Source organism: Lutjanus erythropterus, chromosome 12 (assembly GCF_056507025.1).
Source record: "Lutjanus erythropterus isolate fLutEry1 chromosome 12, fLutEry1.hap2, whole genome shotgun sequence".
NCBI classification, from domain to species: domain Eukaryota; kingdom Metazoa; phylum Chordata; class Actinopteri; order Lutjaniformes; family Lutjanidae; genus Lutjanus; species Lutjanus erythropterus.
Genome location: NC_139328.1, coordinates 15,963,254 through 15,991,144, shown reverse-complemented (window position 1 = coordinate 15,991,144; position 27,891 = coordinate 15,963,254). Strand labels below are relative to the sequence as shown.

The 27,891-nt window shown below is 40.5% G+C and overlaps 1 protein-coding gene across 3 annotated transcripts in view; it reads right to left on the bottom strand.

Annotated features, from left to right (window-relative positions):
- Positions 1 to 27,891, bottom strand: part of greb1l (GREB1 like retinoic acid receptor coactivator) — a 55,822-nt gene that overhangs the window by 9,552 nt on the left and 18,379 nt on the right. The window contains exons 1-21 of one of the 3 annotated variants that reach the window (XM_084731583.1): positions 23,490 to 23,737; positions 19,044 to 19,155; positions 14,777 to 14,936; positions 13,512 to 13,685; positions 13,112 to 13,288; positions 12,760 to 12,936; positions 12,517 to 12,639; positions 10,133 to 10,255; positions 9,044 to 9,181; positions 8,818 to 8,943; positions 8,120 to 8,257; positions 6,299 to 6,484; positions 5,731 to 6,030; positions 5,483 to 5,611; positions 5,122 to 5,253; positions 4,316 to 4,516; positions 3,989 to 4,169; positions 3,183 to 3,372; positions 989 to 1,125; positions 477 to 819; positions 207 to 322 (exon numbers count right to left, since the gene is read on the bottom strand). In XM_084731583.1, coding sequence (XP_084587709.1) covers positions 207 to 322; positions 477 to 819; positions 989 to 1,125; positions 3,183 to 3,372; positions 3,989 to 4,169; positions 4,316 to 4,516; positions 5,122 to 5,253; positions 5,483 to 5,611; positions 5,731 to 6,030; positions 6,299 to 6,484; positions 8,120 to 8,257; positions 8,818 to 8,943; positions 9,044 to 9,181; positions 10,133 to 10,255; positions 12,517 to 12,639; positions 12,760 to 12,936; positions 13,112 to 13,288; positions 13,512 to 13,685; positions 14,777 to 14,933 — 3,248 coding nt within the window. In that variant the 5' untranslated portion in view covers positions 14,934 to 14,936; positions 19,044 to 19,155; positions 23,490 to 23,737. Of the gene's footprint in view, positions 1 to 206; positions 323 to 476; positions 820 to 988; positions 1,126 to 3,182; positions 3,373 to 3,988; positions 4,170 to 4,315; positions 4,517 to 5,121; positions 5,254 to 5,482; positions 5,612 to 5,730; positions 6,031 to 6,298; positions 6,485 to 8,119; positions 8,258 to 8,817; positions 8,944 to 9,043; positions 9,182 to 10,132; positions 10,256 to 12,516; positions 12,640 to 12,759; positions 12,937 to 13,111; positions 13,289 to 13,511; positions 13,686 to 14,776; positions 14,937 to 19,043; positions 19,156 to 23,489; positions 23,738 to 27,891 lie in introns of those variants that run through there. The other 2 variants (XM_084731585.1, XM_084731584.1) reach the window with 2 other exon arrangements.

The following is a 27,891-nucleotide window of genomic DNA, read 5'->3' as shown; positions in this document are numbered from 1 at the left end:
TGACACACCGTGCGCAGGACAAAATGTAACTGGACCTCTTGTAGAGAAGAAAACACACACTGTGTGAATGCAGAAGTGTAAAACAACACTTGAGGAGGATAAACAAAAGACGCAGCAACGGTTCACCAAGAGGAATTATAGATGAGCTAAAAGGACATGTGCTGTACTTTCCATGAAACATTTTGTTTTATTATATGGCAGCTCACCTGGGGAAAGTTTCTCCCAGAGGGTCCTTCCCCGTCAGGATGACGATGCAGGGCAGCCCCTCCAGATCCTCATAAGTGTGTGGTATCCAGTCCTCATTCTCACAGCCTCTCCACGCCTGCAGCAAAGCACAATAATTACAAAATGTTTACTGTGCACTTGGAGCTAAACAAGTGATGCATGCTCATGTATCTGATTTTCCCTACTTTGCAATAAACCTGATTCTGATTCTGAAATGACTGTACACGTCAGACTCTGGTTTCAATTCTCACCCTGAGGCGGTTGGTGAAGTTTCTGGGCAGGCTGAGTTCAGTGGCGGGACTTCCCAGCAGCACGGCGAAGCACAGCTGGAGCCCCAGTTTGTCCCTCACATCCTCTAGCCGCTCGCGGGCCAGCATGGCCAGCTGCAGCGAGGGGACTCGAACCAGCAGCATGTGGCCCCGGCCCTGGGAGCCCTCTCTGCTGGGGGCGTTGATTAGGTCCTCCACCATGGCCAGCGTCTCTGGGGTTATGTGGTCTCTCAGGGACGGGGATGAGGTCAGAGCCATCATGGCCTCTGTGTACTGCTGAATCAGCAGGTAGCTGCGGATCACCATGCTGTGGAGGTGCGGATGTCTGAGACACAAACACAGAAAAAATATAACTGATTATGATGTTTTTTTTAATCAACAATAACAGGTACAGTTTCTTTTCAAACATACAAAAACACACATCTATTAGACACGTCTATAAGACTTAATCAGGGATGATTAACTGCCGTCTGTGTTCATGACACCACACTGACCTCTCCAGCAGAGTGTGGACCATCTTCTCAAAGGCATCATCACAGCGCAGGATGGGGCTGGCCACGCCCCACTGCAGGGAGCTGCTGTAGTCCCTCAGGCCAAAGTACATCAAGTCATTAGGAGACTGCTCCCCCTGCTGGAAGAAAAGTATACCACACTTAGTGCTGATGAGCAATACTTTGCATTCATGGCAAGAAGATGCCGTTCAGTGTGAAAGCATGTTTCCATGATATGTTCTGAACATGAAAAACACTTCCCATAATGTTGAAGCACAGAATAGATTTTAGATTAAGGGATAATCAGGATGAAAACACAAGTGCTTTGGTCAGTTTTCAAAAACACTGAAATACCACGTCAGTCATGTGTTTATTTTCTCTATAAAATGTCAAATAATGTCTAAACTAGTCTGACTGCTTATTTGTCAAACCAACACCCAAATATATAGTGAATATATTCAAGACTGGGCAACGTTATAAATATCACAAAATTACAGAATCACTATACTGCATCAAATTCAGTGTTGAAAACCAGAACTAATTTCTTCTAAAATCAGTCAATATCTACTTTGCAACAGTTGCATATGTCTATGTGTTGTGTTTTGTTATTAACAAATAAAGTAAAAGTAATTATTTTAATAATCTTTTATGGGCCTGAATATTATGCAGTGGTTCCCAAGAAAAAAGAAAGATTAGAGGAATTTAGATTCCAGAACCACCACCAGACTGAATAATTAATTTAAATTTGTGGAGAAACTAATCAAATATGTTTTGCTGTCCTGTTAACTATCATGGTTCTGGAACCACCACTTTAAATACTGTCATCCCGACGATACTTTGATATAATGTGGTGTCACTGTACACTCAGCTCAATATAATGATGAGAATAAGCATATATGTGGAGTTGTATTAAAAACATTAAAGCAGCAAAGAATTTTTATTTTGATAAACCACTTGCCCGAGAGCCTTATATTCCATTTTGATTTGTTACCTTGTGCCTGATATTTGTGCTTTCTTTTTCATAAATAAAGCATTCCCACTATAGATGGATGCAGAAAAGGCACAAAATAATCACCAGAATGCAGTAAATTAAGAGTTTGATGCTCAGAATTTCTTAATATCTTAAATTGTCCACCCCAATGTTGAAACAAAACCTACACCGTTGAGGATAACTAGCAGAGCAGGGCCTGAACACCCCTCCTCTAACCTGGAAATAAAAAAAAAGATCTGAACTTGATTAATGTAATACTTTAACAGGTACAACCATAAGTATCATCAGGACTAACCTAAACCACTTCATGGGATTGGTGTAAACAAAATTTCAGCCAAACACATAATGACCTGAAAACAAACCAAGTATCATTTTGAGGACTCAGTAGCACCAAACAGTAAGAGTCTGAGAGAGGAAATAAATTACTTAATGGGACCCCAGTGGTTAAGGCAATTCTAGTCAGGGACATTTTTGTTGCAAATCCTGCTCTTCTCTCTCTCGCCACGTCCCCGTACAACTGTCAAATTAAGGCAAAAATGCCAAAAATACATATGATTTAAGTAATTTCTCAGATGTCAATAAGAATGAAGATCCCTCTCTTGTTATTGTCAGTGCAATTTAAATCCAGCAGGTGGAGCAGCTAAACCACAACTGGCACAAACTGACCTCCACATGGTGAAATGTAACTAAGTACATTTACTCAAGTACTGTACATGAGTAGAATTTTGAGGCACCTGTACTTTACTCAAGCATTTCCTTCTTCTGTTGCTTTATACTTCTACTCTACTATATTTTGGAGGCAGCTATTGTACTTTTTAAGTAATTGAAACAATCTCCACCTTTACTAGCTGCAACATTAGTGATTAACACGTTAATGCATGTCATATTAATATTAATAATAATAATAATGATCCAGCAACGTAATATTATTCTGAAATGGACCATTCTGTACTTTTACTTCTGATACTTAAAGAAAAATAATATTTTGATGAAAAGACTTCAGTAAGGTTTTGAATGCAGAGTATTTTTACACTGTGGTACTGTTACTTTTAAAGTAAAAGAACTGAGTACTTCTTCCATGACTGCTCAGATGTCAAAATATAACTTTCACTGAAGTATGACTCTTGACTTGTGTGTTGTTTGACTTAGAAACTTGTAACTTGCAGGCCTTTTCTTATAGAACATTTGGTGTTAAATAAAACTCACCAGACTTTCGTTGGAGGGCCAATGAACCTCGTTGTGTATGCTGATGCGCGACTGGTGGGTCTGCAGCGTGTACGGGAAGCAGCTGACCTGCAGGACCAGGAGGTTCATGGCATCTAGGACTTCCTGGCAGTTCACCACCCGGTCGGCCAAACCCTGCAGCTCCCCGTGGCACACAGAGCCGGACAGAGCGCTGCACAGAGAGGAGGGCAATATGTTTGAATCCTGTGATGCATATTTTACATTCCTGTACGATTTCATACCACAGCAGCTGTTAATGACATTTAGCATGGACACAAATGGCAGCTTGATTAGGGACATGGTTCATGAAGGGTTTTACATTTGCTGTGCTCACTGCCCAGTGTGCTGCAGGTCATTCCCAAGATAAAATCCTTTGGAAAACAGGAAGTGTTCTATTTTATGTTTCTGGCAGTCTATTCCAAGCAGGCTTGGCTGCTGGCAACAGCAACAACTATTTCTGAACAGGAACATAAAATTCCTGCAAATGTGCAACTGCATCAACTCGAAATTTATCAAACAATGTCTATCAAATATCACTTGCAGCCAAATATGTCTCAGAATAATAAATAAAACACAGGGAACTCAAGGATCTGGCCTACATTTAAGCAAAAGTCCAGGTGCTGTGTTTGTTTTCACTTTCTTGCAGCTGTTCTCTCCCCACTTTAATCAATGTCTAAAAAGGACAAGGCTACGTTTGCAGCCACAACAACTCCTCTTTTCCCACGGCTGTGGATTATCAACAGAGCAAAATAATGTTGTTAACTTGTTAACTTAACTGTCTTCCTTACCTTGTTAGGTCAACGTGTGAGTTGTCGTGAATGAGGACAAACAGGGTGTAGGGGTTCTGTTTGACTTTCCTCATGAAGGCCTCCATCTTCACATGAACGTCAGCATCCAAACGCACCACGTACTTGTCCGATTTCTGATGGGCTGACACGGCGTCTTCGATTCCCAGGTCCACAAGCACTCCTGAGCAAAACAAAGAAGAAAAGACAAGCGAATTCTTTATTATGATCTCGCAGACACAACATAATGAAACATTGTGTCTGGTATGGAACATTTTAAATGTTTAAGAGCCAAGCGGATGGGGAAGTCATCCTTCATCGGAAACAAACCTGATTGTCGGATGCGCTGTGCCGTCTGGTGTACCAGAATGTGAGATGGAGGGACCAAAACAAGAAAATCAACTTTACAAAAACGTCCCAAATCCAGATTCTGGGTCCCTGAGTCAGCAATGGAGCAGACTTGAGAGAGGAGGCTCCGAGCGACGCTCAGCTGGGTGGGATAGATCTGAAAGACCTTACTTAACAGCTCTGCTGCAAGAAAATAAAGAATGAGAAAGATAAATATATGAATCAATATAATTGTCAATTCATGTGTGCAACAAAATGAGAAAAGCCTCAATTACAACTCTAATGCAGACATTTAAAATTGCTACCAGTGACAAACACTGAAATGAATTTAATGTAATTCATTAACAGAAAGAATCTGATAATTTGTTGCTTACACAGCAGTTAAATCCTCTGCTTTTTACTAAGAGAGACAGAGACTTTCCTGAGTAAAACAGATAAGATACAGATAAATCCCCCCAGAGCTCAGCAACATTTTGATTTACAGCATATAAAGAAGATATATTGTCTACAATATCTATAATTTATTTTAGGGAGAGGTGCTCAGGTAACAAAGGGCATAACATACAGCAACATGTCTTCGATTCACTAGAAAAGATGAATTTGAGCTCATGCTTTTAATTGAAGATTGATGCCATGGGCCAAATCTGAGAATTAAAATCTAAAATTAGAAAAAGGAAAAAAATGACTTAACACCAGAAGGGCACTACCTGGGGTCGATCTATGTGTGCCCTGACAGATGAACCAAGCAGTTCTGTTTGGACAGTGAGTATAACTGAGAGCAGTCTAACCTCGGTCTGAGGGCGGTGACATGCTGGCAGCCTCCTGGGAGTGGATGTCAGTGACATCGCCCTGAAAGGGCTGGATGACCTGTCCTTTCCGTCGGCGCTGGTATCGCACCAGCTGCTTGTCCAGATTGTCCCCTAAAAACAACATAATTCAAGCTTTCATGACATTTTTTTTGGCTGGCTAATTTTATTTTATTTTATTTAAGAATAAAAGCACAGGGACTCAAAGTTAAAATGTTGTACACATCAGATTTATTATTTAATAATGGACATTTTTGGACATAGTATTTTAAAATACTCTTTGAATGCCTCATTCATCAGACAAAAAAACATTAAGCACATGTTGCACGGACAGAGCACTCACCTAGTGATGTGGTTTTGAAGTGAGATGCCAAGATACTGACTTTCCCTGTGATGAGTTCGTAGCTGATTTCTTTCAGAAACTCGTTGGTTGTGAGCATGCCTTCAGCTAAGGCCCGAGCTTGGTACTTTCCTGTGTCCGACATATAAATTAATAATGGATTAGTACAATTTAACATACAGATTGTGCAGACAGGACAGAGAAATAAGGTAACAGTCAGGTTAGATGATTGCAGATACTGCAGCACTCACCCAAAACAAGCACGCAGAACTCGTTGCCGCTCATTTTATTGTTACATATAATGACGACATACGTGGGCAGGCACTGCTGGTGGTGAGGACCCTCGCTGAGAGAGCGAAGTGACTCAGAGATACCCTCTCCCAAAGAGTTATGGGTAACCACGACTTGAACGCTTCCCCCAGAGACGCTAGCTTCCAGCCGAGCCAACCAGGGCAGCTGAGACGGGGAGATGGCGGGACCCCCGGGACAACATAGCATGGCCTTCAAAACAATCTGCTCCAGCTCCTCCCGCAAAGGAATCTGCTCCGAGCCTGCAAGAAAAATGTAAATGCATGAAAACCCAGAACAACTGGTGGGTCATTTCCTTGAAGGTTTGCAGAATATTGAAGCTTACATGCAACAAAACTTACAACAAAGTTAGATATTTGTTTTGCCAGCAATGTTTCTGTGTAAATAAGACCCCAGCACCTCCTGGTCATCCACCCCACCACAGTGAGTGTTTCATAACAGCAAACATGCAACATGTCAGTGAAGATACCACTGACAGTAAGGCTTTTTTAGTTTTTGTTTACTGCTCACCTAAACGTGCAAGATACTGTAAAGTGAGCAGAATCATGGTCTCCACACAGAGGAGCTGGCTGCTGTTGAGGCCCAACGTCTCCAGGGTTTTCTCCGTCAGCTGGCTGCTCTTATAACAGCTGACCAGCAGGGGGCTCACCACTATGTCCCCAACATTCCCATAGAAATAAGGTAAAGTGCCATGCCCTGGAAAGAGAAGTTATCATTAGACAGTAGCTAAAAACAGTAACTCAGTACTTATAACATTTTCAGAACTTGTGCACAGCCAGTTATTATGAACATAAGCTTTTTAGACACTTACAGACACTGTAACTAATGACTATTTTCATTATCAATTAATCTGCCTGTTATTTTCACGATTAATCAGTTAACTGTTTAGTCTATACATTGTCAAAAAGCTGTGAAGAATGCTCATCACAGTTTTCCAGAGCCCAAAGTGATTTCTTTTGTCCAACCAACAGCCCAAAACCTAAAGACTCTTCATTTACAGTCCTAAAAGACAAAGACAAGCAGAAAGCTGAAACCAGCAAATGTTTTCTTTTGATCAACTAATCATTACAGCCCTTACTGTAATATTTCAGTACAGGTACAAAACATTGCTAGCTGTGACAAGCCGGATAGGAAATGTCAAACTAAACAAAAATGTGGCCAAAATCGAAATAAGAGATGAATCAAAAGTTGTTTCAAATATATTGTGGTACCCAAATATGTGCTGAAATATATATAATCAATCAATTATGATTGGGTGTTGTAGATTAAGATTAAAAATAATTGATAATTGAATAATTGATTGAGGGGAAATTCAGAGGCCACCCAGGAGCAAAAGATTTTAAAATCATCTCAACCTTTATAAGCAGCAACATTAAAGTGACGAACACATTAATGCATCAATCCTGTAATTTATACTATTCTGAAATTGACCATTCTGCATAATGAGTACTTTTACTTTTGGTGCTTTAAGCATATTTTGATGTTGATACTGTTACTGTTATGATAAAGGGTCAGTAACTACTCATATTTTCCTTAAAATTTGTACTTTATTGGTCACCTGGATAATCGAAACTTTTCAGTCTACTTTATTTTACTCAGGGGCAAACCAGGCTCTGATTACGTTTTCTTACAGTGATTAATATTGTCCTGATAAGCCCTGCAGGGTCATATTCAATGGGCTGTGCTAAGAAGGAGTAGATCATTGAGATACAACAACATGGTTACTTTCCGTAGAGATGAAGGTCATGCAGAGAAAACAAACAAAGCCTGTTATTTTTTCCGATCTACAATAGACAGTGGCGTGCAGTATGGAATCTACGCACGGTACAGTTGTCTCCCTGTTCAACCTTGATCAGTTTGACTGCTACATATCTGCTCAAAGACTGTGGGTCAAACGTTTCGAGCCAAGTTTTCAAGCTGCCTGTGCTAAAAGACTGTTGTCTCTGGCAGGTATTATTATGTCCAACAGACTCCTCTCATATTTTATTTGAACAATATGAGCTTTTGACATCAAGCCGAAGATTTAAAATCCCGCAGGCTCGACTGAACAGACTCTTTTGTTCCTCCGTCAGTCAAACTGTTACATCAGTTTGTTTTCTAAAGTAGGCCTCAGTGTTCCTGTGTGGAGTAAGCACTGAATTTTAAACAGAGTGAATAAATTGAGGCATTGCAGCTGCTTATTTTGTAATGTCTCATGCAATACAGGTTGTAGTATTTGTTTGGGTAAATGCTGTCTTTTGTTACGTATGTCAAACAGTACACATCTTGGGACAGAGGACAAATCTAAGAGGAAAATTCTGATAATAAAATAAAATCAAAGCAAGCTTGTACCGATGAGGATGACAGGGCGAACTCCTGAAGAGTTGAGGAGGTTGTCGGGGACGATGACCGTCTCTCCTGCGGTGACAGGGTGGGGCTGAATGACTCCTGTCACAGGTGGCTGAGGAGAGGACACTCCTAATACAGAACCTAGAGGGAAATTACATGTCAATACAGCAAAGTTGTGTCTTGGCTTGAGGTTTAACATATTAATGTTTTACTTTAGTCAGAAAGTACTGCAGTTAAATTTGGGGTTGTGGTTCTGTGATTACGGAAATGATAGAAATGAAACAAATAAAAAATCAGGGTAGACAATTTATTTGAAATGACTGTAGTATACGGACATAACCGAAATTACATGGTGTGGCTGAAATCTTCCTCAACCATGCAATTTCTGCAACAAACGCTCCAGCTCTATCTCCATGGAGATACTGAGTGAATCATCCCTAACAACCAGGGAACATCAGGGATGTGACATACTCATCCCCCAAACCAGGGGGGAGGAGGATAGGGGTTATAAACAACACAGCCTGAGCTGACACAGGACGCAGGCACACACTCATGCACACACGCAAACATGCTTACACACACAGAGTGAAATGAGCTAAAAAAGAAGACATGTGAAATAAGAGGGTCCATTTACAACCACACTGACTTAGGTAGAATACATTACGGCTCTAAGAGCCACCAGATTGGGTTCAGGGGCAGACCTGGAGGACAAACTATCGGCCGGATTGCTGGCACAGGGACGGCCGTCGGTGGGACAGGTACCAACGAGTTGGGATGCCAGCTCCGGTGGCGCTTCTTTGGAGGCCCGGAGTTCATGACAGATGGCACTGAACATCAAAACAGACGCAGAACAACATCAATACACCAAATAGAGTAAAAAAAAAAACGGAAAATGACAACAGATGCCTCTAAAAATATGTGACTTACCAGGACTGTCTCCTAAGTCACCGGTGCGATACCCCTGACCTTGAGGCCCTAAAGAGACCTGGGAGGGGCTCAGTAAGGGAGGACGTCCATCAACACCAAGACCATTAGTCGGCCCATTCACCCTCAGAGCTGTGGGTACTGGAGACACACACGTATAAATACACAAATTAATACACTCAATATATAGTAAAGCCTTCATGTCTTTCAAGAGTGTGTAATCAATTACTTTGGAAAGAGGACTCTCTGTCAGTCACGGTGGTGCTTACAACTAAATGCTAATATCAGCAAGCTAACAAGGGTGTTTTGCAATACTGGTGCTAATATGAACGACAGCAGTGCCTGAACTGATGCTTTAAAGAAAAGTTCTTAAAAACAGTTGTTACACATCCTGGTGTTGGAACAGAGACATGCTTCAGAACGTTTAGCTCTAATCAATACAAAAATAAAATGCAAAAATAAAACATTCTCACATCTGTAAGTATCTTTCTACACAGGCTGAGCAATACATAAAAATGAGTCAGGACTAACAGTGGCTTATTGATTTCCTATACATGAACGTCTATTGCCAATGACCGCATTGGAGATTTTCCAATCTCATATTCACTATGTTTGCAATACGCTAAAACATTGATTGGTATGTGTAGCCTTTGCTTGTCAATATCACAACCTTTTAAAGGGGCTAATGGATAGCAAGGCCTTAAAAAGTCATTACAGCATTCCTTCCTTCAGTAGGCCTATTGATTGATTAGTGTGTGTATATACAAGGGCACACACATGCATGTGTTTGTGTGTGTGTGTGTGTGTGTCCGCGCAGGCCGGGACATGATGTTAATCTTGGCTTCATGGTCAGCCACGGCCGAACCACGTCAAAAAAGAAACCCGTAGCTAGGCAACCATTTTGCTGGTGTCAAAAAAAAATGTGGGAGTGTTACTTAAATGCATGTGATGTATGTTACTGTGTGTGTTTGTTATATATAAGATTAACAATGGAGCAAATTAAGGCATAATGCAGTGGGGAAATCAACCGACGAGTGGATTAGCTGATAAAAACAACATGAAAATTACAGGTGTACTGAAAAAGAGCTTCACCTATTGGTAGAGTCTTGTTTCCAGGTGTGGACGCCAGAGGTTTGATGAAACTGCAGTCTCTGCCGAGGTCCTGGCTACCGAAAAAGACAGAGGATGTTTGCGTTGCTCTGGTGGGTGGAGAATCTGGCATTGAAAACAAAAGACAGCCATTCAAGAATTTATCATTAAAGTACATATTAACGACTCCCTGTTGTGCCTAACGTTTCCTTGTCCACCGACGGGCTACAAATCTTTGCACCAAACTCAAACTGCAGCCTTAACGCCCACTGGTCCCCGATTGGTGATTAGGATGTTTTTGGCCTTCACGTACGAAACAAATGCCAACAGACCCTGCTGTGTCTGTGTCCAGTGTCAATTGCACAATGTGAACACACTACAGCTCCCCTTTTCATTAATCATTTCAGGATAAACAGCCATTTGGCACAGAGAAGTGCATGTCAGTGACCTCCTCTGGAACAGGATGTACCTGGAGGTCGCAGTCAGGGGATTTTAGGCAAGAGTTATGTCAACAACAGGCCCTTGGCTGCAGCTCAGCTGTCTAACACATTAATGTGTGAGATCTCTGCTGACAGGCAGCTCCCAGGTTCAGAACAAATCAATAGCATAAGCCCAGGAGCTTTTTTCAATCAAAGAGGGAACAGGAGCTGCTGTTGTGAGAGGTCAAAGAAGAACAACATCTCCTTAAAGAGAAGCAGAATCTGCCTCGCTGTCATGTGACATTTAGCTTCTGGTTTACCTGAAGAAATGGCTCAGGCAATTATTACATTGCATTGTGTGTGTTCTGTAAAGAGGTATGTTGCTCAAATGCATACAATTTCCCTTTAGCCTAAAAATATTACAATATGACAACTGGGTACCAATGTATTTGAAGGGGTACACAAAAGACTGCCATTACACCGTCATGGACCACTTTACTTGAGGTCAAGGAAAATATTCATAACACACTTGTTCTCATTAAGGCCTGCGTCAAAACCAACCACATGACAATTTAATGTAATGTTATAAATCTAAACAGTGTCTTTAAGTTTCATAACATCACGTTATCATGACAAAGACATCGGCAGGTTATAATGACAAAGGCATTAACCAAGACATTTTTGTCTTGGTTAATGTCAAGTTGTCATAACAAAGACATCTCAAACAGTCAACTTGACATAACTGACCTAATGACGCTTAATGATAACAGTCACAAATATTCGTAAATACGCCTTCATGTAGGTCATCCTGACATGGTTATGATGTGCAATGACAATCTTGTGCACACCTTTTCAAATAAAGTGTTACTGGCAACTGATACCAGATACTGCAGTGACTACTGCTAATAAAAGAGTTCATAGAGTTCATAAATGCAACTGCAAATCCCTTTATGTTCACAGTAATATATAATCATTAGTATATTGTCAGTAGTATATTGATTGTATGTTTTGGTCATGATCATTTAATGCTTGCTAGAATACTTATTTAGAATACTTATTTAGCTATGAATGACTAATATGATGATGGGATTGTTTCATTTCAAATACTAAAATATTTTTGGTTCACGGGTGATTTTGTAGATAAAATTCAGCATTTTCTTTTCTGTCAAGAGGTATGAACCTTGTGTGCTAAAAAGGATATTTTCAGTTGATTAAGTATCAGTATGCTGCCAGAAGCATCACAGCAACAAAATAGGATGAAACAACAAACACAACCTCCTCTTTGTCACGAACTGACTGTAGGTAGTATTTTAAGTGCAGTGTAGTGGTTCAAGTGTCTGACTATAATCCTCACCTAATAAATTTCCAGGCTTAGCCACCAACACCTGTCTCTATGGCAACCACGTAAACCTGTCAGCATACACCAAAACAGTCACGCAATGGCTCTCCTTGGTGAAACATATGTGTACTTAATTATTTCATCATCATTTTAGTGAGAGTGTAGCCACTTGGCCGTTGCGCGCAGGGGCAGCTGGTTGAGGGTAGCAGAAGCCAGCAGACTCAACGAACTGATGTGCAAGGCCTGTGATGTTGTGGGGGTGGAGCCGTCATCTTCGACAGTGTCTCCCACCCACTCAGTGTCATGCTGGTCAAGAGCAGGAGTTCATTCAGTGCAAAACCCAGACGCATCACAGGATGACATTCCTGCCTGTAGCCGTCAAACTTTTCAATTCCTTCCTCAGAGTGTCAGACACTGGAGTCAACAGACTGGATCTTGTACTCATTTCACCACTGTCAGCTATAACCCATAATTAAAAAATCAGTATTTCTGATTCTGAAATACTACATAATTCAAGTCAAACTGCTGTTTTAATGTTAATATGATCATCTTGCACAGGGATCAATTCATCCATCCGGCCAAAATCGGTAAATTTCCAACATATGAATCTATGCTGTGTGCAGTCTCACCTGAGAGGGAGAAGGGAGACGAGCTGTGTCCACTGGTGCCTCCGTTTTCTTTACTGCTGAGAGAGGATGATGAGCTGGGTTTGGATGTTGACGCGCTGCTGGAGAACTGACGGGTTTTACAGTCTGAAAAGGCAAAGAGGAATGACAAAAACTGTGACAGACAGTACACGATTACAGGATAAATCTGTGCACTTCAAAAGAGAGGGTAATATGAACGCAGACTACGAAGACAGGTGATTTTACCTTTCCAGCAGATGAGGGGTCCTTTGCACAGAGCACCCTGAGAATTCTTCACCAGGTAGTATTTTAAGTGCTTCTGCTTCTTGGGCTGGGTGGATAACTTCAGGTTGATGTGGTTTGAAAACTCAGTGAAGTATCTGAAACCCTTCTCCCCACAGCCCACACAGTTTCCTGAAAAACCTGCAAACAATTTAAGAAAAACGTATTTAGCATTTTATTTTTACGAAGACTGTTTACAGTTCAGTCTTATGCACGACCTGCATCGGCTAACAACATTGTATTCATTCTACCAGGAGCTTAAAGTGCTTCTGAGAGCTATTTGTCTTGTTATCTCAGACCGCAGGAACACACTGACCTAAAAGTGCATTTTTCCCATTCTCGTCAGGCAAAAAGCGGCGGTCCACAGCACACACCAGGATGTGCTCGGGGACGCTGGGTGACTTGGCACCGACCAGCTCGAAGCCTGCTGGGACTTCGATGGGCTCTGTTGCTATGGAGACCAGGCGGAGGTCCTTGCCGGCCTGACAGAACCCTGAGGAGAGGAGAAGAGAGGAAGAAACAGATGAAATATGTGATAAAAAGAAGAAGGACTTTGGAGTATATCCAGTTTATATATTAAGCAACACTGAAATCACATCTTCTGTAATTTGATCATCTACAACAAACTTAACATTTGTACTTTCATTCTAGGTAAAACATTTTGTGCTTCAGTATACAGTTGGAATCGAGGCTTTTTTTTAGGGTATGGGGTTTACCGTCTAGTGTGCAGCAGCCGTCGGGTGCAGGGGCCTGTAGGTAGGGGAGTGGAGGACTGCTGCTGTCCGAGTCGTCATCGTCCTCCATCTCCTCCATATCGTGGGAAGAGTGGCCGTTCATGAGCTCATGGCCTGGTGGCTCCCTGGTATGGAGTTCGGCTTTCGGCTTTATGTCTGTTGGACATTTTAGAGCTTGATTAGAATCATGGGTAACGCTGTTTTTTACAGGTCTGCAAATTCCTAATAATTTTCCAGAAAGTTTTGTTCCCTGGAAAAAGTTACGTTAGGTGACGATTATTATACTGAATTATAGTGAATGGTGCGTGGTCCAAATTACAGGAATAAGCTATCTTGATTCTTGATTTTAGATTTTTAGGAGGATTCTGAGTTTTCCCAATTTGGTATTACAGAAGCAAATCCTAACTAACTTTAGTAATCCTATCGTATCGGAGGAAGTCCTTCATACTCAATCCAGCATCGCCTACCAACAAAACCGACTCTCAACAATGGGCACTTAACTTCAGGACAGATGAGTTAGAGGTTTTGCTAACATCTGTAGGGAAAACCAAAGAATTCTAACAGTGCTAACATGAGAAATAAAATAAAGAGAGTGGGCTTAAACAGCAGACGCAGTCTCGACCGTATCCAGCATCCATTTTATAAAAACAATAAAAGATCAGCCATATGGATTAAACAAGTTCGCTAACACTATCGTTAGCTGGTTCATAAACAGGTGTAAAAGTTCAAATTAGGACAGTTCAACTGTTATCCTACAGTGAAGAGAGCTTGTTTAAGATTTTGGGAAGTTAGGATGCCTCTGTGATAATTGTTAAAATAGAATCAGCAAGTTACAAACTTTCTGAAATATTGCCACAGTTACCTAAAGAGCCTTTTAGTCAGTTCACTGCAGGTCAACTGAACGGTTGTGTCCAAAGGTATAATAGTATAAAACTACACGTAAGTGATTGTTAAATGCATGTATTTCTGTTTCTTGTCTTGATTTTTATCTTTTCTGTGATGCTGCAAAAGGAGCTGCTACGATACAAGAAAAAATTCAGACCATATCTGACAATAAATCATCATCATTGACATTATTGAGAGAATTTTATCACTTAATTTTACTGCACCATTAGCAAAGACATAATGTTAAGTTTAAGTGAACCTGAAACTAAACTGTTTTTGAGGCAGTATTTGTGTAAAGAAATTCTCTCCTATAATCCCGATGCAGTTTAAAACCAGATGCTGTTTTCCTGTGAAATTCCTACCTTCCATGTTACCAGGATACGGCTCTGGCTCCAGGTAGAGCTGTGTGAAGATGGGCTGTGGATCTCCACTGCTCGAGCGCAGCGATGCCTCAATAGAGTTGTGGAGAGCCTCTTCAAATCGAGCCGACTTCAGCTGCCCGGCGTATGAATTCCCCATTATCTGTGGGAGCGAAGAGAAAACAGCAGCATGCACAGTCACAGTGCTGTTGTTTATCTCAGTTCATTGATTGATGAATTCCTTACATAAGAAGCAAACTAGCAGCAGGTGTCTCGCACAAATGTGTTCATGTTCTTAAATGAACACAGATGCATTTTTCTGGGCGTTGGGTCAGTGCAAGTCAGTAGGCTTTTCATTTAAAATTAGATATCAGCCACTTAATGAAAATTGTTTCATTATCATATAAATTCAGTGGTTCTTAAAGCTCTTAAGCTGAATTTATGTGTTGAGCTGCAGATGCTGTCAGCAGGGCAGGTCAACTGAAAGTGGATTTTTAAAGGCCAAAAAACAAACAAACATTGGCTTGGAACAGGAAAAAGGCGTATTAAGGCCTATTAATTGACCGATATCACCACAAGTGTCATTCACTGATGATCAAACTCAGTGTAATAAATACTTATATATATGAGTGTATAAATCTGGAATTGAACATCAAATTTAAAATAATTAACAAATAAATATTAAAGTAAGCATGAAAATGACTGTCAAAACAACTAGGTGGGAGTGATTTTTTTTAGCTTTTGAGGCAACATTTTATCTCCATGTAAAACAGAGATGTACGTGATGTGTGTGTTTATGATTTCTTCACCAAATCGTGCAGCCTTATTTGCTAGAAATGCAGTGCAATTTGCCCAGTGTGACTGTAAAAGAAACAAAGCACTGGAAACACACAAGAAAAAAAGTATAGACAAACTTACAAATAACACTTCTTGCTGTCTGTAATAAACAGTATAGTCATGTTTCAGAGTAAGTGCAAATCAGCTGTGTTGACGATGACGTATTTAATGTATTGAACTGTATTTTTCACATCTTTCGTGTGCAGACCTGAAATGTTTGTTTATTAACCAGTTGATTAACATACATTTTTCAGGCAAAATGCTACAGCTTTGCTGGTTCCTGTTTTTCAAAGTGACGATTTTCTCCTTTTTGACTTATACGATAGCAGATGGAACTTCTTAAGTTTTTGAACTGTTGGTGAGACAAAACAAACAATTTAAAGACACCACACGGGGCTCTGAGTATGTCATGAAAAAGAAAGTTGCAGCCTGATAAGTGTGCACTGTATGTTTTGTTACTGTATTGTGTCCAGTTAAAAATGTGCCACATTTACCAGATAATGTGAATAATAACACACAGATGCCCTCAACATGTGCAGTCACACACACACACACACACACACACACACACACACACACACACACACACACACACACAGATTTTGTCTATGTCAGCCCAAACATAATGGCCAAGGCCAATGGCTTTTTCCAGTCTTTTTTTTGCTCTTTCTCTCCCGTCTGTCTGTTGTGTCACTCTGCCTGCTCTGCCCCCGTGCCCCCTCCACCCCAGTGTCCACTCGGGGACATCTGCCGGGGTCGGCTGTGTGGGCCCGAGAGGTTGGCTGTCTCTCTGGTGGCAGGTGGCAGCTGGACAGAGGGCCGAGCATGTTGTCCCAAAGAGAAAGAGACCGAGGGGAGAAAGAAAGAAAGAAAGACAGAAAGACTCCAAATGTGGTGTGAAAAGGCAGAACTGACCAATGGCTGTGTTACATCAGCACGTCCATTCATCACGCAATAGAGCTTCCTACTCAAGCTCCCAGTTTCTGGTTTGTCATAACATTTCACTTGAACTGTTTTTAATACCAAGCCACTGATTAAGGGTGTTCAGGCTGTGTGGGGTGGGAAGCCGATAAAAAACATAAAGGGAGTTTTGGCTGCTTTCCTGACACACGAGCTCGGCCTGAAACGCCTTCCATGTTTGTCCTTGGACTACATTTGACTGGTGCAGAACAGCGCTGCAGTTCATCGGCACTAACAGCCAAGTGGAGGCCAGGTTGAAGACTTCAGCTGTTTGGGACACGTTCAAACTCCTCGGTCAGGTCTGACATTGATCCAGTGCAGCTGCTGAAGCTCTTATACGACAAGTTTGTGTTGGTAGCTTTAGGAAAATAGTCAGCTGTATAACCTGGATCTGAGCTCAGACTTCAGTAATGATTTAAATAACCTCGGACTGAACCGTTCCATCCCAACATAAGCCTTGGCTTGTAGATGCGTATTAGGAACACTTGAACAATTTAATCGAAACATTCTCAAAATTACAATATGACCAAGAGTAATATCCAATTCGCAGGAGCTGCAATTTTTTGATAAAGGTAAAATGTGTCAAAGCATACCATTATAAATGATATTACAGAGATGCTCCAGCCTACAAATCAGATTCTCCAGACCTAATGGAACATGCTTGTTTTGTACAGACCCCAGAAAAAATCACATCATCAGTTTTATATTTTCTTTTCAGCGAAAATGAGATGCAAAAATTACCCTCTTGTTAGAGGCAAAGGTCCTTAAAGGCAAATGAAATAATTTGAGCTACTAGCACACCACATAGGTTGCTAAAAGTTTTCTTTAATTAAAAATAAAGCATGTGTTTGTTATTTGTAGATTAGCTAATGACAACTACTTTTTAAAATCCATTAGTGGTGCAACTAACAATCATTTTCATTATTGACTAATCTGCAGGTTGTTTTCTCAATTAATTGATTAGTCACATGATTTTTTTTAAAATTTGCTTTATGAATATAAATTTGAAATGTTGAAATGTTGAAAATAAAGTCCAAGTGTTGGGAATAAAGACGAAGCATCGGAAATAAAGTTAAAACAACAGCAACACTGAATTATAAATAATAAAATTGACGTGTCCACCTGAGGCCTCAAGGTGTAATCTTCAATTGTATTGTTTTATAAGATCAACAGTCCAAAAGCCAAAGATTTCAAGAGTTTTCTATCATAAAGTAGAAATAACAGCAGCAAGGCCTCACAAGTTAAGTCAATTTCATTTTGCCGCTCAACTAATCGATGAACTGACTTCTCATTTTATTTTAATTCATGAACAGCTCTCATCTATGAGTTGTAATGTAAAAGTAACTGTTTTAATTTCTATCTCACCTAAAAGACATGGAGGTGGCTGCTTGTTTGTACTCATCCAGGATAAGATAAAAGTAAAAAAAAAGAAAAAAAAAGAAATCCACTTTGTAGCAGTTAAATCAATGATTCAATCATTTGTACCACACAGTGAATAATATGAGTCACTTAATCAATGTCTGCCAGATACACAGTGTCTTTTGGCCTCACAGACACCCTGAACCTTTTTATTTTGTCAATAATGGCCAGAGTGGGAATCAAGTTGGAGCTGCCTTTTTCCTCCCAGCTCTCAATTTGCCCACGCCTGGACAGGTTCCAGTCAGACCCCATGTTTACCTAACAACCTTCCTGGAGAGGAATCCGACCAACCCAGACAAAAGACAAGATTAACAGTGCCTGACTGTGCTGTCAAAGAGATAAGAAGCTTAACAGAATGGAGCTACAGTATTTCTTGCTTAACTGATGGAGGAAGGCGGCTGCATGGAGAGACAAAGACAGAGGGGGTAAAAAGTGCCTGAGGGCGTTTTTTTTAAGCAGCCGCTGCCTGTTCCATTGTTGAGTCAAAGGAGGTTCCGGAGGCTTCTTGTGGACGGACGGCTGACCCTCAAGCCTCAGCGGACAGATTCGTCATTAACCTCGCGCAGGCCGGAGGTGAACACGCAGAATGACCTTTTATCACCTGCACAAGTTAAAGCAAAGCGTGACCGTGGCGGAGGTCGCTGAACGGGTGTTTTTGGGGTGTGACTCAGGTGGTTGCTAAGGTCAGCTGCAGTGGCACAAGGAGGGGGTGATTTCAGGTGAGTCAGCGGCTGCGGCAGTCTGCTTGATGGATGGTCAAACATATTGAGTGGACTCTGCCGGGAAGAGGCCGTTTAATGTTCAAAGACTAATGGCTAAAAAGGGGGCGTTCATGTCACTGAGAGACTTTAAAACTCTCAGATGGTCAGTCAAGGCCATTTCCTCAGCTCCTCCTGGGTGGCATCAACAGATTGCATGAATGTGACCCCGGGTCAGAATACGCCGGCCTAATCGTCACTCGGTGGATTTGAGACGGAAAACATGAGAACACACATGAGATGCTCCGCAACAACAGCTGCATTTCTAACTTGCATTAAACAAGAGGGTGACTTACGTTGTCGTGTTGTTCCCAGGCGTGAAGGGACTTGTTCACCTCTGCTACATGCTGGATCGCTACCACTCAGCAGAAACTCGCAGCAAAGACATTTCACTCTGTGCTTCGAGACCTGGGGGAGAGCAGGGAGATCTCTGCTTAGCTCACAGTGTCACTGACAAGGACACAATGAAACACAAAAGAAACATGTTGTACCTCCTGAAAGACATGCTGTAGCATACCAGGTTTCTTCTCAGTAGCTACTATTATGCGTCGACCGATATGGTTTTATCAGGCCTGATACGATACAATTACTAGGAATCAAGGAAACCAATAACTGGTACTTGGAACCAACGTACATTTGCAGTAAAAATGAAAGAATGTAGAATAACACAAACTTCAACCAGAACTGCCTTTGAGCATAGTTTAATTAAAAAGAATGTTATATCTTAAAACTTAAAAAGCAGGGAGCTACAGAAAGCTAAGAAAGCTAAGTGAAAATTTATTAGAAAATTGATTATAAAGTAAGTAATGCAAACATAAATATAACTTGTGATGTGTAACCAATCAGATGAATGATGGTGACTACAGACAAAGAGGCAGCTGCATCAGACCTTAAGTAGCACATTTTTAAACTAATTTTTCTTCTTGTAAAAATAATAATAAAATGTTGACTATTGAATCCCATATTTGATCATTCTATGATGATAATCAGAATTCATTAAACACCCAACAACATCCCCTTTGAGCAACAAATTTAAGGTGACAATTCCCAAAAATGTGTCAGATTAGTTTTTCAGGATGTATTTTTCCTAAAACATTTCAAATTCTGCACTGCGTTTTCACAGAGCAGGAATTGAACAGACGTGATGTAAAATGACAGATTAAAGCGATAGTTCACCCGAAAATGAAATTTCGCTCACTCAGCGGGTGCACAGGCGGCGTGACACGAGATATACGAGATCTCGCAATACCTTCACATCTGTGTTTACATGCTACCTGGAAGCGACTCAGACAACAGAGAGAGATCTGCTCAGAAATATATAGTATAGTATAGTATCCTGATGTTTGGGCTACATCGCTAGTAACAGAAACTTGACTGTGCAGTTGTATTTATTTATTTATTTTTGTATTTTGTTGTATTTTAAGGAAAAGAGGTGCAAGAGTATTTTTTTCTTGACATTTTGTGAGTTTATCTTGTTTTGTTATTATTAGACTAAATCAGTCTGATCACCTCTTTAAGAACAAACTGGTATTACAGGGCAGGATGGGCCAGGGCTAGCTTGTTAGCATGCTAACTTCAGTAAATAGCTTTGCCACACAATATGTCTTTGGTATGACATCAAAACTGTTTCAGTCAATTTCTGAGCCTTGTATTGTACATTTAGTCTGCAAAAAAAATTGTCTTTGTAATTCAGGGGTTTTATCTAACAGCTGATGATTTTAAATGTCCTAAATTAAAAAGATCTTACATATTGTACCTTTAATGTTTAATTTTTCACTTGTGTTAAGATGATAAGATTGTAGGACTTTCTGGAAGATAAAAACTAACGCTGAGGTAACGTGAGGTATGGAAATCCACAAGGATGAACTGTTTTCTGTGTTACAGATAATCTACTGCTACAGGTCACCACAGTCCAAAGAACACGCCCATTCACAAAATGAATGGGTGCACTTACGGCCACTCAAACACCGAGAACAGCTCCAACCATGACATATGTCCTCACTATTACGAGGCTAAAAAGGCGTTATGTGATACCGCGGTGGCCCCGGGGCTATTTTCATAAAACACAATTGGGTGTTTGAGTTTTTAGCTGCACTCACGACACACATAGTCACTCCACTGTGAATGGATTTGCCAGTTACTTTGACCCTTTGACAAACTATTGTTTAGCCACTCGGGCTCTGATATAACAGCAACACTGACTGTCACAATCTACCCTGTCATCACTTCTCACTGTGCGCCGCTAAGGGTGGGAGGTCGATCTGGGGTCCAAGTCCTTCAAATAGCAAGTGTACACAGGCTTTACTAACCACGGTGAACCTCATTTTGTGGATGATTAGCCAGCGTGATACAGCTAATCAAAACAAAGAGTAAAAAATGTCAATATGCCAGAAACCTGGACTCCTCATTATCTTCCTGGCAATTCAGTCTTTTACTGGGCATGAAACCAGCTTTCATTAAGTCATGTTAAGAGATGAAATGTTATTAGAAAAACACTTTTCCTGCAACCATGCTACATATTATACTATTAGGTTGTTAAATTTAAATTAATACAAACTGCTGATTCAAAAGTAATCAGATTATTAAGGGCATCTGACTTAAAACAATTGTGTTCATGTAACTTAACTTTGAAAAAAACTTCACAACAACTATTTTTTTTCTTTTTCAGTGTGTTCTGGCTGAAGTATCACAACACAAAATGACGCACTGAGGGAGGACAGAATCTCAACCAAATGTCTCCCACTCTACACAGGGGGCACAGTCTTGAAATATTTTGATGCTTATCTGGTCGTGGGGAGTAGACGATGACACAGAAGGAGACGCAGATGGCTCCCGAGATGAGGATGAAGGAGCCGTAAACCTAGACACCAACGCGAGCCCGGCCTGGGGTGTTTAATACGGTCCTGTGTTTCCAGTAATGACATTCGAGGGGATGTTTAAGGCTGACACGCTGGTTTAGTTTCTTACTCAAGGAAATGGTTTAAGACACATTTCACACATTGTAATGCAAGTACAACTGCATGTGCGTGCACATACACACCCAATTTATGTAAGTCATGCATTCATGTACCTGTAATACACACAGGACAAAAATGTATGATAGGAGGTTTGGGATTGACTGATGTGTTTTTTTCAGGACAAATACCAATACTGGTTTTTAGAATTCAAGGAAACATAAAACCAATATTTGGAAGTGATATACATTTGCAGGTCAAAAGAGTCAAACTTTTGTGAGCTACTTGCACTTGAGTATCTCTATTTAATGGTACTTTAGACTTCCACTCCACTATAGAGGCAAACATTGTACTTTTTAAGCCACTACATTTATTTGATAACTTCAGTTACTAGTCACTTTACATTATATATGCACAATAGTGCATTATGATGCATTATTATAGGCTGAGCCAGTGGTTTTCAAACTAGGGTCTGGGGGAACAACAGAGGTCTTTGAGTCTTTGAGAAATGGGGTTTTCCATTTTTGATTGGTTGTAATTTATAGTGATCTTAGATTGTGCTGAAATCATTGCTTAGATTTTAACACTGAAGGCTGAAATAAAAAATGATGTGAGCCAAAGGTTTTCACTGTGCATCATCATTTTTCCAAAATCTCTTTTGTTTATTTGTAATTATTAAAGAGTGGGAAGGACAAAGAATTGGTGTAACTTGTTACAGGTAAGAATATATGTAATTTTTTTTTTGTAACACACTCCTAAAAAAGTTTTTAAATGTTTTCTTTTTTTGTCCCCTTTTGTGATTTCTGCCTGTAACTCAGCACTTTATTTTTTAATTTGTGCTGCTGACTGAAAAAGAGATTGTTAATCCCAGTGGGACTCTCCTGGTTACATAAAGGTCACATGAATGAATGAATGAATGAATGAATGAATGAATGAATGTTAAATTTGAGGTCCGGTATGATTTCTTAATCTTAGTGCAAATGGTCATCATTTTAGTTTGGGTAAACTGATTTAAATCTTTAATTAAATGTTGTAAATTAAACATTATAATAGGCATTCATGCTAAGCATTTCATTTTAGATATTTAACTTTTATTCAAGATGAGCTGTTCTTACTCTTAACCCTCTTTTCTTTCTCTCCATTCTTTCTTTTGTTTCTCCCTCACTTACATAATTACATTACAGTGTTTACAATAGAGGCAGGATTAAATTTACTTAAGCTGGTTTCACCACATTCTGACTCAACACACCCTTCATGTCAAAGCCAACACATTCATAAATAAATGTGGAGTACAGTATTTTTCATAAATAACAGAAATTAGAGGCAGGGAGATGTGGATACAGGTAAACTTGACACTTTGCTATGGCTTAAAATTTTAATTAAAAACCTACAGGTTCCTGAAAAACAAGTAAAGCCAGCATTTACTTAAATTACAAGTACCTGCTGACTAAATTCTTTTTTTTTAATGTTCTTATTTGTAGATAAAATGTTAATGGGAATTTGATAAATATCTTAATTGTTTTCACCTCATTGTTATTCTTTAACATTTAAGCCCCACACCAATAGTTAAAATGCGAGAAAGGGCTGAGCACACTCTTCACATTTGAAAAAGCTGTGGTGAAAGGACACTGCCCATCAGACATGAGAGACAGAAAAGGGGGATGGGGGTCAGAAATTAAGAGAGGAAAAAAAAGGCAAACATCTCTCCACGTTCTGTAAATTAGGTGCTAAAAGCCCATCTCATTAATGCCACATCAGGCCCACATGTTTAAAAAACTTCTCCTGTACCTTCCATGACTGCTCTGCTGCTGGATGAACCCTTAAAATCCAAATTGAAGGCAGTAAATCCCAAATGTGAAACTTTTTTTCCTCAATTATAGTCCATTTTTAGATAATAAATCCTGGTGGAAGGAATTTGTAGATATCCAGGCAGCATATGGAGTTTCACTCTTCTCTGGTATGTCTCAAGTAAGTCACCTTTGTCATGATAGAAAGAAATGGGAATCCCACTCTGACCCTCAGTACAGCAGAAACCCTCCCTCTTGCTCGACCTGACTCTATCTCACTCACATGCAAACAAACACACACACACACACACACACACACACATACACACACAAAAACAGACCCCTCCCCCTAGTCCTCTATGCCCTCCCCTGTCCTGTGCCATTTGCCAAGGAGGGAGGGAAATCCACCAGGGGCTCATTCATCTTGGCCCTGCTGACCCCCTGTGGTGACAGATGCTCTTGGAGGCCTGCAGAGCCGCGAGGGGAAACAAAGAAGAAGCCCCGCATTTCCCCCCACACGCCACACATCCATGGCGCCCTGCCACGCGTGACCCCCAGCACGCCGAGAAGTGACGTCCACTTATGTGAGCACTGTGTCAGGTGTACCTGGGTATCAAACTGCAATATTAATTTACGGCACCGAGCAAATTGTTTCAGCACTAGTGATTATTTTCATTGTCGATTAATCTGTCGTTTACTTTCTTGATTAGTCCATTAGTTGTTTGGTCTATAAAATGTCAGAAAATGGTAAAAAATATTGATCAGCACGTCTTTTGCCCACAGCCCAAAAACATTCAATTTAATGCCCTAAAGGAGTAAAGAAATCAGAAAATATTCACATTTAAGAGCCTGGAATCAGAAAACACCAAACACCATTTTTAACTTCGATATTAGTATTTAAAAAACTATACTCAATATCTCTTTTGATACATGTCAAAAAAGAAATAAAAAGTCCTCTGCACACAAAAAGGTAATAATAATATTTTAAATTAAAAAAGCCACTGAACACTGTCTGATTTTGTGATAAAAGACAATTTCAGGCAGGACAATAAAGACTGAACTGAAGAGAGGTCTTGAATGAGCACTGGATCATTTCTTTTTTTTACTGTTGATACTATTGAATGTTAGTATTGTACTGTTTTTAAACATTTGATATTTTTAGCAAAACTTTTGACAACTTTAGTTGGAAGAAATTCTACTTTTGCAGTTCTGTCTCTTGCTGCCAAACCCAACTTATTTTTCTAAATTTTTATTGGGGGCCCCATTGAGAGCCAGCAGAGTCGGTCCCCATGCAGCGAAAATGGGGACAAGAATGTCAGGTCAGCTTGAGCATTTTGTCTTCATAGCCTTGCCTGGGATTGACCCCACACTGGGCTTTTACTCCCGCTATAAATACCAGGGGCTCATCTGTCCAAAATAAATAAACGGAGATGCACCGCAAATCAACAGGCGCAGGCAGATGTTGGGGACTGTATGCCATTACAGCCCAGTGATCAGAACCAGTGCCTTATCATGATGTTACTAAATGGAGAGGTGATTCATTTCCAGTAAACAACCAAAAGGGGCTCAATAATATTGTGTTTGCTACATTTTGACACTTTATTAAGGTTTTACAACCCAATATCAGCAATTAAATTTTAAATCTGTGCTGCTAAAATAGACTTTTTTTCACTGAAAGAGTGACTGTAATATCTGTCACATTATTATTAGTTTTTTTTACTATATCGTGCAGCTCTATTTTAAATCTTCAGGCTTTTTCCATTCAAGGTTGCTGTAACACATTTAACTATCTCCTGACTTTGGTAAACACGACCAGCTGTCAGACTGCCAAGTCTAACTGTAAACTGCCAGGACCTTGTTTAGACTGCAGTTCCACGTTTCTAACTCTAATATCATACATTATTGAACTCCAACAACGGTATATGAGTCATTTACTGTGGCTTTAGAGATGCAAAGTTACAATATGAATGGTGTGGCATCCTGTAAGGCTTCTATGTGTTTTCCTGCCAACTAATTGATTGTCAAGTAAAGTCAGCAAGAATTTGTCAGGTAAACAGTAGGTCTGAGTAAACTCACATCTACTTGATGGCAGGGAAGACGCACTAAGCATTTACAATGACACAGAGTGTTTGGGTCTCTCTGGACATTTGCGCTCAGATTATTTAGACATATCAAAAGTTTAATTTAAGAGAAAGAGAAGATTTAGAAGATTATTTTAACAGAAAATACCTCCTCAAACACACAAATTAATAATACCAGTAAATGTCTGCGGCATTAATTGTTAAATTTCCGCTCTCATTATAAACATCTCCTCTTACTGGCCGGGTGTCTTGCTTCGCTGAGCTGTGTGACTGATGTTCCAGTTCATTACCACAGACACAGTCAACAGTTGTTTTAATCAAGTCGTGTGCAGCTCTTCTCACCTCCTCTCCAATGGTTATATTAGGGGAGAGTCAGTGTGAGGGCTGCTGTAAACCACCACACGAGCCAATCAGGGCCTCCATTAGTCCTTACCCGGCTCTCATGCACTCATTTCTCTCCATCAGCCACATTTGTCTAAACATTGGGCTTGAGTTTGACTGTGAAATTTGTCCGGCCGATGCTGATTTAGACCACACACGGGACACATCAGTGAGTCTAAAGCAGTGTCTCAGGTTATATTTGACATTTTAATTGATAGAAACGTTTTAAATTAACTGTAGTTATCAATCCCTACAATGATCTAATGATCCCAGCATAGTCACAAGTTCAACTGGGGGAAGAGAGCTGTCAGTGTGATTTATCTCTGAGCCCCTGACTTTGACATGGCCTGTCTTAAATAGCCCATTTAAACTGGAGATAATGAGTAAACCCACCATTTTCTTTGGCCTCAAAAGCCACTGTGCAAAAAAACAAAAGAGTGTGGATTGAATGCTTGCCCGCCCCCGAACCCATCCTTCACCGCTGCATTGAGCTCCTGCTAAAGTCCCTGACAAAGGGGAAGTATCCCTGCCACCGCCACCTGAGGAAAGACGAGTCACATGATCAGCTGTGGGGGGTTCTGGGAGAGCTTGGGCTCATGGAGCTCTTAAACATAGGGGGGAGAGGGCTTCTTCCTCTCTTGGGATTCCCAGAGGAGCGCCACAGCTTAGCTGACTCAGCCAAACATTATGGTTGTTTTAAATAAGTAACCTACTGAACCGTGGGAAAGGGAAAAGTTCATCCCAAAATCAAAAATACATATTTTTCCTCTGGCCTGTTGTGCTATTTATTTAATCTAGATTGTTTTGGTGTTTTTTGAATAATTTCAAAATGACCTCAACATGTCTTTTGAAATTTAGTCAACTTTTTTTTCACAGAAAAGTTGGCCTCTTCTCCGATATAATAGAACTGGATGGCACTAGAAGCGTGCATCTTCTCATGGACGAGAGGCTCGTGCTTGTGACAGTGTGGGATGCAAAAATGAATGGTGTCCTCCTTGGCTGAGCTCTCGTCCATGTGTTGATGCACGCTTCCTCAGGGTAACTTATATCTATAGTTACTGCAACAATTAACACAAAATTGAGAATGACTTCAACAGTTGAATTTTCCAACTAGGAACTCCAAATTCCCAGTTCAAACTAAACGCATCATAATAAATTAGAACTGCAACGAGATGAAGACGGAGCCAAGCGTAGGTCTATATAACACCAATCAATTTCTTGTTATAACAAAGACTCTAGTTTGCACTGTAGCTGGGGTCGTAGACTTCATGCTCACATCCACGTTCATTAGTTTCAAACTGATCGGTTCAGGTCACCAAAACCATGAGCACGTTCATGAACAACACTGGATGTAAAGCCGTTCAAAGAAAATAATTCTTCTATGACTTTGCTCATGACAAAGTCTGTGGATTATGTTGCGTAACTAGGTTACAATTTCTGGAAAGAGACACTGCTGTTGAGTTTTTCAAATGTATTTTTCGGTGCTTTAAGCACATCAATCCGAGCACCGTCTAGTTCCATTATATTGGAGAAAAGGCAGACATCTCTATGGCTGTTATTAAACTCTGCAACTCACACCAAAGTGATCTGGATGGATGAGCAGCACTACAGGTAAAGTGATTTTGGGGTGAACTGTCCCTTTAAGATGGCTTCCATTGATGACTGAACATGGCACGTTGAGGCTCTGATACTGTAGGAGAAGGCCTCTGCAGATGAGGTTCAACCGACAAATCAAGAGATGAGGGATGAGGATCAGGTGGGGAGGAAGTACAGCGACCGAGGTGCTAATTAGCACGTCTGAGTCTTATAATAAGAAAACAATCCTGAAGCTCAACTGTCAAAAAACAAAACACGAAAACGAAGCCACCACCATGTGAAAATTCCCGCAACAAGGATTCCCTTTTCTGACCGCCTCACGTGCTCTACCTGACGCCAAGGGTG